The sequence below is a fragment of the Punica granatum genome, chromosome 7, assembly GCF_007655135.1.
Source record: "Punica granatum isolate Tunisia-2019 chromosome 7, ASM765513v2, whole genome shotgun sequence".
Taxonomy (NCBI): domain Eukaryota; kingdom Viridiplantae; phylum Streptophyta; class Magnoliopsida; order Myrtales; family Lythraceae; genus Punica; species Punica granatum.
The window spans coordinates 5,125,678-5,136,497 of NC_045133.1; the positions used below are offsets into that span (position 1 = coordinate 5,125,678).

At 37.9% G+C, this 10,820-nt stretch overlaps 2 protein-coding genes across 2 annotated transcripts; one reads left to right on the top strand and one right to left on the bottom strand.

Moving 5' to 3' along the window:
- Positions 1-1,472: 1,472 nt before the first annotated feature.
- Positions 1,473-5,224, bottom strand: LOC116213783. Its single transcript, XM_031548840.1, has 3 exons — positions 5,075-5,224; positions 3,907-4,160; positions 1,473-3,180 (listed from the first exon to the last, which is right to left on the bottom strand). Exon 3 carries the CDS (start codon positions 3,156-3,158, stop codon positions 2,070-2,072), a length of 1,089 nt encoding a protein of 362 aa, XP_031404700.1. The 5' UTR covers positions 3,159-3,180; positions 3,907-4,160; positions 5,075-5,224; the 3' UTR covers positions 1,473-2,069.
- A 1,659-nt stretch (positions 5,225-6,883) lies between these two features.
- On the top strand, positions 6,884-9,853 carry LOC116212774 (thioredoxin-like protein 4B). Its single transcript, XM_031547461.1, has 5 exons — positions 6,884-7,167; positions 7,254-7,411; positions 7,803-7,869; positions 9,251-9,351; positions 9,487-9,853. The coding sequence occupies exons 1-4, from the start codon at positions 7,036-7,038 to the stop codon at positions 9,347-9,349; spliced, it is 456 nt and encodes a 151-aa protein (XP_031403321.1). The 5' UTR covers positions 6,884-7,035; the 3' UTR covers positions 9,350-9,351; positions 9,487-9,853.
- Positions 9,854-10,820: the final 967 nt, after the last annotated feature.

Sequence of the window (10,820 nt, forward strand, 5' to 3'; positions counted from 1 at the left end):
ACGCTTACGTGACAAAAACCTAGCCCACTTTCAGAAACCCATGGAGTCTTTGCCATGAGCCCACGGAAATAGCCTAATATTCATTTGAAAACATACATTTATAACTACTTAAGTTAAAATGAAATTATCTTTTATTGTATGCTTTACATTTGATACTTTTATAATCATATATATTATATAATTTACTCATTCCATGAATACTTACGAGAGCTTTCCATTCGATTAATGATGAGTTTTTATTTGTAATCCTTAGTTCTTGGATGATTGACCATTCACAACCCCTATATATGAATATATACCTAGATTAGATTTTTCACATCTTCATAATTATTTATTTTTTGAATTTCCACAATGTATTTATATATTAAATATTTTTGAGGAAATTATTTATTTCAAATTTTTTGTATTATAAAATTCGTAAATAAAATAATATCAACATAAAATAAGAATCCAAAAAAGTTCGCGCAACACATGAGTTAAATGATTAGTTTACAATAACTTTTATATATAAAGAAAATCCAACTACTTGAATGGCAATGGTTTTACATGAAAGTGATTTCCACATTTTCCAATATCTGGAGACAGAGAACACTTCGGTGAACACTTCCTGGAAATCACTTTCCTCGAAATTGATTTTCCCATGAAAAATCATTTATGCAAATAGATTTCCGCCAGAAAAATCATTTATGCGAAACAAATGGGATAGAAGTAATTTTCATCGTCATGAATTAAGAAAAATCACTTTTGCAATCAAAATTATTCAAAATTTTATATCTTAAAATCTTTCTTTAAGTACGAAATCTATCTAAGAAATAATAAATGACTTTTTCTTTTTTCAGTTACAATGAAAACTTATAGATATAGTACATTAAAATAGGATATCTAATAAAATGGCAATGACAGCCCACTGAATATCAAATTTCGGACCTTTTGGTCATCGGGCAAGATGTGAGAGAATTTTTTTTAAAAAAAACCAATTATACTTCTAAAATCTTTTGCCAAAAAATTAGGCATGTTTGTTTTGGGAGTTAAAATCACTTTGATTTTAATTTTAACTTTAACTCAACACACTACACAATAAAAATACACATTTCTCAAGTTAAAAATTTTAACTTTAACTTTAACTCAACACCCTACACAATAAAAACACACGTTTTCCAAATCAAATTTATAATCCCAATTCATTTGTCATTTTTTACAATCAAAATTAAAATTATTTTAACTCTGAATCTAAACGCACCGTAAAAGTCTTTCTTTAAAAGATTTATTGCATCATATAGCCTAACGTTGATCAATATTTTTAGATTTATTCCAACATCGTTTTTTTGCTTGAAATTAGATGGTGATATCAAATTAATAACGTTAAAATACTTTAGACAAAAATTCGACGTTGAGATAGATTTAAGAATATCTGCCAATATTAGACTATATGATGCAATATACCCTTCTTTAAATAAGGAACTCCCACCGACTCACAAGGACGTACTGTGTTTAATTTAAGGAAGGATTCAATAATTCTGAGCAATTTCATACCCAAAGTACAAACTGCCAACTTTGCTAACTAAATTTAGATCGCATTCTATATAGCATGACAAACAACAATTAATTAAAGCCAAAACACATCTTTGTCCAAGCAAATACATATTGAGCCACACAGCTTTGTTGAGGCTGCAAAGCAATCAGCCTTCAACATCAATCTTCTTTAGGTTGAAAGACAAATTTCAAACCGAACCAGACCAGTAACGTTGCAATCTCTCCGGGGCCCAGACCCGGAGCTTCCGCATTTCCCCCATTGGAGAGAACTTGAGGACTGAAATACCAGAGATGGGCACGTCAGGATAGGTCATTTCAAGTTGCCAATCCCAGGTAGAGTAGAAACCGAGTCAATGAGAGCACCACCATTGAGCCAGGTCAATCACAACAGCTAGTTGCTGAAGAACGATCGGATGTTTACTGCCGTCGGACCCACAACAATGAAAACATCTGAGGTTGACCCTCTCTCGAGAAGAAGATTATAGTGCCTAGGGTAAGTCTCACGTCCACCGCCACATGCGTGAAGGGATCCGTCGTTACTGTTCCTCATCCGACCTCGATCGCACCAAACGCCTCCGACGCCTCGGGACAGGAGACCCGTCTTCGCCACCATCACTGTATTGGCGGGTGCCACCATCGGTATCTTCAGCATCCTCATCGTCATCTTCATCTTGCAGGCCCAACAAGTTCTCGCCCCAGAGCATTCGCCTCTGAGAATGCCCACCACCAAACCGCCTGCTCTGATGCCTCCTCCAGGGACGAGGCCTAGGCCTCGACCCACTGCCAGAGTCCATGGACCCGATCATTTGAAACAAGAAGAAGGTGGTCCACCATGGTCCATTTTCCCTCTCACTCGGAAACCTACCACCATCCCCATTCTCGATTACATAGTCTCCAACTACAACAGCACCAGGAATCGCCGATCGGATAGCACTGACAATATCTCCATAATCTCTCTGATGCTCAAGGCGCCTCCAAGCCCGTTCCCTTGATGGGTCAATATCAGATGGCCGGCTCATTGGGTGGACCCGCCTAGCGTGCCTCCGCAGCTCCTGGTAGTTGCCGGAAAAAGAGCAAGACTCCCTGGAACAGCTTCTGCTTTTCAGGTTGAGATAGTTCCTGGCCTCCTCTACAACCTCCCATCCCAGCACATCTCCTCGGCACAAAGGGCATTTCATACTCAGTTTCAACTCTGAAGAATCTTCAACAAGCAAAGAACCACTTCGCTCTAGAGTACCTCCCACCTGAGCTCCTACATTTTCAGTATTGTTTCGACTGTTGTTGTCTCTACTGCTGTCTTCCCTTAAAGCTTCAAGTGATCCATTAGATAAAGCAGTGTTGTTATTATCAGTGGCGTTGTTAGAAGTTTCTGAGTTTCTAGAGAAGGAACTGGATGGACTGCTTGTAGAATTCAACTTCAGTTTCTTAAATCTGTCTAGGCAATTAGAATGTCTGTAACTTGTATCGCATATATAAGATCTGCAACCCTTGTCATGAGAGCTACACATGAGTAAAACAGCATTATGTGGGTAATCCATGCAGATGGCACAGGACACCTCGTCCAACTCTTTGTGAAGCGCACGAATATCTGAATCATTATGCAATCTTCGTTTTACACCAGCCATCTTGCATGCACTGTCCCGTATACTAAACAAATGCAACTTATTAGAATGTCCACTAGAATATCAACATAAAAGATTAACAGCAGCCCAAATAAAACAATCATGATATTTTTCAGAGAATGAAATACACCGACAAAACTGGACCATTCACAATTTTCTAACTTGTTAATAGCAAGTATATGCTTTATATTTATTAGTCTTAAACCAATCGATTGCATTCATACATCCATTTTATGCGTGTTGGAATTCCATTGAGACCTTTCGCATTGTTATCTTACTGAGTAGCCTTTCCATTGATTTTTCCAAGAACAGTCCGCAGAACAAGGCAAACTCATAGATGTTCTTCTAGAGAAGAACAACATAAATGGAAGGTTTTCTCGAATAAAGTAAGTTAAGGTTAAGTGATATAAAAGACCCAGATTGAAAATAACAAGCAGGAGACAGCCATCTGAAAGGGCATGACCACGCCCTTCATGTGTCTACAAGAGAGAATAGGCATCCTAAATATTACCTAAGGCTAAAAAACTTAGTAAGAAACTAAGAAAAGATATTTTAAGATTAACAAATACGAGGATTACTATATTAATCTTCTTGAACTTTGCCGTCATTGAGAGCATTACTCGTTTGTAAATCTTAATGGGAAGAAACAGGGTCAAACAAGACACCAGACCGAGTCCAGTAAGATAGATAAATTATCATGAACAAAAAGGATCAGTAAGATTACATAGAATAGCCATAGACAGTTGCTTACCAAGAGAGCAAGCAACAAGCAGCGAGCACTCTATATTCAGCACTACCGAGTCCTTTTGAATCTCTAAGGCTGCTCAGTTTTAGGTATTGAACAGAGATCCTTCACTGAGTTTAGAGAGCAAAGCAATCACAGAATTTCAAAATCACAGGATAAATAAGTGGCAATGCGTATCTCCGCGAATTGCCAGAGTACACCCTTGATAATAATCCTAGCAATTTATCACGAACCAGAATATCACCAACTATTTCTCCAGCCTGCATACACAGACAAATAAACTCTCTGTTTAGGATAGAGGATATTGTCGTTGCTAATTAAAGAACTAACATCTACAAGAGTCTGCTGAGCTTTGAGACATCCACAACAGAAATACTGGAATACGGAAGCACAGACTATTTTATACAGCATAACTTAATGTAATACTTCACCAGTGATTAAGATTACAAAAGAACAACAAACCACAGCAGAGACAATAAGAAGGGATGTGATACAATCCATGTACCCGTAATCAACATGTTCTAATGATGGAGGAAGACACTATGCACCCTAAAAGTTCTTCACCATGGATTCACGAGAGAGAGAGAGAGATTATTAACCACAAAAATTCCTTTTTGATCCTGAAAAATCGATAAAAGTATTTTTTGCAGCAGTGAATATAGTTCCGGCGAATATGATGCCAAAACCCATCTTCCATAAACCACTATACTTCAGTAAACTGCAGATTGTACCCATTAACGGTCATTCAGGCTTCCACCACTCTTCCCATCGATTGATCAAATCGAAAATTCATTTTAGCACCGATGGATAAATCACATCGAATTACAACCACATAGAAGGTAATCAAGCAGACTTTTTTCCTCATCTAATCCATCGATTATCGCGAGGGTACGACGCGATTTTGTCCAAATGAACCCGATCATCCCATTCCAGGAATTATTTACCGATCTATCATCATCGTGGCAATCGCATGTGACCAAACCCTAACGCCAACAAAAATTCCCAACGTTGTCACCGATAAACCAACCCACCATCATCTTAGAAGCCAAAAAGGAAATTCGGCATAGGAAACATCGAACATGATGATCATCATCATCGCCACAGATCGGGTGTCACAACAACGCACGTAAAAATCAACGCTTATTGAAATCGAAAAGGGGAAAAGTGGATTTACAGAGAGAATCGGAACGATCTTCAAATATCCGATCTCCCGTAGCTGCCGTGATGGACTCGGCTGGAGATTGGGAGGAAATTGATACGAAACTACGTATGGAGAAACGGACGAGAAGAAGATGATAATGAGGCCCCCTGATCATAGTAGTTGGGCTTTGATGCACCCGGCGTAGGAAAGAATAGAATTTAATCAACCGCCGCTATAGACAATTGGGAGAAATACGCTTTCCGTACTCCACTTTACCACTTTTTCACTTTAATCCTTAAACGCTTTTTCGTTCACTGTTATCCTCAATGTTGCATATTTGTTCACTTTAGTCCTTTTCCAGTTTTCCGTCCCCAAAGCACTCGCGCAAGTGGTGCTTCTTATAATTAAGAAAAGAAAAATATCTCCTCAAAATTGAAAGATCTTTTACAAAGTGGGAGGCAAGGCTAGATCGGAGCTGAGAGGTTGGGGCCGACACGGGTCATCAACAATTGCTAAATCCTTCGAGATCGATAGTATTTTCTAAGACGACCTAATCGACCAAACTCATATTTCTTATCTTTTTTTTTATTTGCCCAGTTTATTCTTTGTCTTTCTTTTTTATTTTTGAAAATTATTTTTTGTTTAAGAAAAATGTAAAATTAATATCTATATTTATACCATCCTAATGGGAGAAGTAACCTTTCGGTGTAACTTTTAAATTTTCTAAAATACCCTTACGATATTTTTCTTTATTAATATTAACTATTGGATTAAAGCTAAAATAGTGTATATATATATATATATGTATAAATAGCTACCGTATCTTTTGTCGGTAACTCCTCGCTCTCTACACTCTCCCATTAATCTCTCTTTCTTTCTTCTCTCTCTCCCCTCATGTTCCAAATCTCACGCGCCATTTCATCACATCATTTCCATTTTTCTTAAACTAGGTTTCATAAAAGAATAATCAATATTTTAATTTGTAAATATCCTTTTTAATTGTTATAAAATATCTATACACATATTAAAATTATGAAAAATAATTATGCTTTTAGAGATTATAATAGACTAAGAAAAAAACTACGTTACGTCGTGCATAACACGGATATGCGTCTTGTATTATATATAATCAAAAATTCACTTTTTGATCTCACTTCTATTTCCTTAAATGCATATCGTCCATTAACTCTACTCAATCATGACCATTAAATTATTCGTCAAAGTAGTGATTTTGTTAAGTAACTTCTACTTCCACCTCCTACATTTCTCTCTCTCCCTCCTTTTTTTTTTTCTTCTCTCTCTTTCTCCTCTCCGTTTCCTATTCAATGTATATCCAAGACTTCTTTTTTCTGGTTGAATCCAAGAAATTTTTTTTACAAACGCTTAACATAATTTACAAATTTATTAATTTTGTATTATTAAATAGGCCCATAAAATATTACTGAGAATTATACAAATGAAATAAAGGCAGACGACGGTAAATAACAATGACAAGATTTTTCTAAAACTTTTTTAAAAGTAAATCTCGAGCGTATCGCAAGCATATGTCTAGTTTTTATAAAAGTGGACGGTAGGTCTTAAGTGAAAAAATCGTGTACCATTGAGAACAATGATTAAAAATAAAAATGTAATGTGCAAGTGAAAAAGTAGTCAAAGTTTTGGGACCAAAAGTCATTTTCTTGAAATTGGGGAGGTGCCGCGGCATGAGTCACGACCGCAGGAAGTCCTTGTACAACTGTTACACGTGGCTGACCCTCATTTGGTGGATCCTCGAGCAAAGACCCAAAATATTCGGCCCACAAGTTTGGGCTGGTCCGGCCCATTATCAGCTTCTAATTCACCCCTCCCTCTCTCTCTCTGAATTTTTGGAGCTGCTGCAACGACCGACTGAACTCCGAGTCTGGGCCTGACGCCGGTGGAGCTCCGTCGGACGGTGATCCACCATCGCCGCTATCCGAGGTTTGAGGAGGAGAGCATCGGTCAACCGATCGCCTATGAGTTACGTGCTAACGACGCTGACGAAGAAGAGGGAGGTCGACTCCGTCATCAGAGACACCATCGATAAGGTCCTCGTTCTCCGCTTCGGCCGCGCCTCCGACGCCGAGTGCATGCAGCTGGATGACATCGTGAGTTCCTTTCTCAATTTCATCTCCGATTCTTAACTTCCACTTCGCCGGATTAGCTTTATTAATGTCCTCGGATTGCCGTGCAGCTCGCGAAATCTGCGAGGGAAGTTTCAAAGTTTGCCACCGTAGCTCTCGTGGACATTGATTCCGAGGACGTGCAAGTCTACGTCAAGTATTTCGACATCACGTTGACTCCTTCCTCCGTCTTCTTCTTTAACGCTCATCACATGAAGATGGACTGCGGGTATGCCATTCTACTTAGACAGATGAAATCCGATAAATGTATCGTATTTTGCTTTCCCTGAGAAAAAAAAAGTGTTATTTATGCCCTTAATAGTTGCCATTTTCTGTAATTTCTTGCTCATTGAGGATTACGAATCTGCAATTGTGATTGAGGAATCTACTGGTGGATGTTTTGATAAGAGTTGCATCAGGTGTTTAAAATGTTTTTACTTCCCATAGTCGAATTCCCGAATGGATAAGGAATTGTTAAGTTTAACTCGGACTTACTGTGCATTCAAAGGTCTGGGTCATCTTTCGATGATCTACACGCCTTCCTTGTTTAGTCGATATTCCTACATTGTTCTTGCTGTTTTAGTGTTTTACATTTTAGAATTATTTGCTCGTGATTACAGAACTGCAGATCACACCAAATGGATCGGGGCATTTCGCAGGAAACAGGACTTCATTGATGTTGTTGAGGTAAGTGACATGGATTCCTTTGAGGAGATGCTAAGGTCACTTTTTTTTCTGTCTCTGCTCTGCCTTTGCAGAAGCAAATTATACTATGCTTGAGATTGCAATGTGTATACCTGTGAAAAGCATTTCAGTTTATGCATCGCCTTAAGCTTTTAGATCTTTTGGCAATGGCCTCCTACAAAATTTCACATCACCTTGAGGTTCAATCTCCATGCTTGTGCATTCAATCTTCTATATTAATTAAGTCCTGGAGCTGGACCGACATCATAGTCTTACTTCATGCTAGAGGGGATAGTTCAGATAAGAAATAATAAATCACGCTTTGATCATGCTAGAAGCTCTTAGAGCATTGCTGTGGTCTCCTTTCAACGCAGGAGGTGGTTCTCCTAGTACTGTTTATGACCAAGTGTTTTGGATTAACCATTCTGAGGGAGAATCAACCTAGGATCTTTGGTGTTTGAACAAACTCTCGTTGCAGCTTACTAGTACACATTCTCGACTTCTTTGTGCTTGCCTTGCATTCCTAATTGGCTAATTGATCATCTGAGGCATGAACCCTTTTGGAAATGGAAAAGGGCTCATGGCTCTGGTTCGAGTTTTGCATGCCCTTGGTCTTGTCCTCGGTGAGAGTTAAGGTGCAGTCTTGCTGATTCCTGTACACGCAGAAGAGTGCTCATATTCTGGAGATTGATAGGATGGGCGTAAAATACGGAGAGCTAGATACATATTTTGATTGAAATAACTCGAGGATTTTTATTGCGATGACTTCTGCAATGAAAGCTGTAGAAATAGTCCATCCGTTGAAATAGATCTTCTTTATATATAGCTTTCGTAGGGCATGGTTTGTGCAATACTTCTGTTGTTAGAAATGACTTGTTACTCAACCCAAGGGGTTTGGCTTAGTGTTTAAGGTGCGTCTAAATTTGCACCTGATTCCGGGTTCAAATCCCCTTGGGGCCACCGGAGCGTCTTTGGCGTAATTACTCGCTCCGTGCGCCGCCGGGGTTCACGGGGCCCAGGGGATTAGTCGGGCGAAGCCTGGACACCCCGGGTTAGCAAAAAAAAAAAAAACTGACTTGTTACTCCTGGAGGAATGAGGCATAATATGTTGTCAATTTGAAGGGCCAAGATTTTGACTGGTTCCCGACTTTGAGAAAGCTTTGCATTGCTAACTTATTTATCTCTTTTCACCACTTGGTAGAAGGGAATGGAAATCTTATATATTTGGAATTGTCCTGTGAAACCAACGATTTTGATTGGCTATTCCAATCCATTCTTTTCCCTTTCAGTTGTACCAAATAGAACCTTTATCTGGCGGTATGGATAGTTTTCTTGAATTGTTCCATGTGCTTAATGTATGGATAAATCATGTTCTTTTGTGCAGGCAAACTACAGGGGAGCGATGAAAGGCAAGCTGATCGTGAACTGCCCCTTGCCCCCGGAGAGAATACCGAGATATCAGTTGTTGTACAAAGACATGTAGAGGTAATACAATTATCTTAAGAGAATAAACAGGTTCTATTGCTGTCAATATTCATGGAAAATGCTGGAACTTTTTATTGTATGCTCTAGTAATATATTGGCTTTTTGATTTTGCTGTTTCGATGTACAACTACAAAGATTTTCGAGACAAAACCGGAAGAAGTCATTTAGCAGTCAGGAAAATGCTATATCCTCCTCCTTGGATGATGAAAATTCTCTCAGAGTAGCGATATTGTGACTCGCGAGAGTTTTCATCGACGAGCAACCTCCGAATTGGAAGAAAGAGCATTTCCTTGAATGACACGGAATCTTCTCATCCAATCTGCCAAACTATTCTGAGAGAATTGGAAGAAAGAGCATTTCCTTGAATTGGCGGGCTTGTTTTGGGATGACACCTACTAGTATCAGCTATGGATTTCTTTTTCTTGGTACCCAAAGTTTGTAATATCTGATTTTGTTTGGAAATGGATTGGGGTTATATTATAAATATTATTTTGGATTGTAATGATTGTGTTGGTGAATTATTGAAAAAAATAAAAAAAATAATGAATAGTTGAGAAAAAAATAATAATCGTATTGTTGAAAAAATGTAATGAATAGTTGAGAAAATTTAATATTAAAAATTGAAGAAAAATAATTAAAAAAATAATAATTGCATTATTGAATTGTAGATAAATGAAATTAAATTGAGTAGAATTAAAAAAAAAACTTCAAAACCAAATATGCCGCCTAAGTTTAATAAATTGTCCACTGAATCACGCTATGATTTTCTTCCTTGAAGTTCAAGCAATCATCCACGTACGAATGCTGTCCTTTCATGCTTCGGTATTTGAACATTTCTTCCACGTTTTCCCTCCATTTTATGGGAAGTTCTCCGTTCAAGGTCACGGATCGGTTCATGAGGGACAATAATGTCTAGGGCTATACTAAATAGGATTCCCTCATTGTTCTTCTCCCTTCCATTATGTTCCAGTCGTGGGATAGGACCAACTCACTGTCGGCATACTGCGATATTATTGTGTCCGGAAAAAAATCTTAAATAATCTTATATGACGTGTGGCTACAATACTATTGTGTCCGAAAAAAAAATCTTATATAATATTGTATTGACACGTCAAGAGGAATCAATATAGTTTTTATGTTATCTAAATTTGTAGCTATATTAGTGTAATTCTATCTATGTTTTTTTTTTTTTCATAATGGTTAATATGAGACTTTATTCATTAAGTGGTAACGCCATCGTTACGAGGATATCCATCGTACACGAAGAGGCAATCAAAGATTCAACAGGCAATCAAAACTCAATACGAAAGCTAGATGGCTAAGGTTGTGGGAATGACGGTTTTCATCCCGAAGGACCCACATACAATTGATAAAATAAAACCACTAAGAAGAGAAACAAATTCTATTTATGTTTTTTTTTAATTTATCTAGAAGACTAACGGATTTCGACTAATTTAGTTCGAACGGGA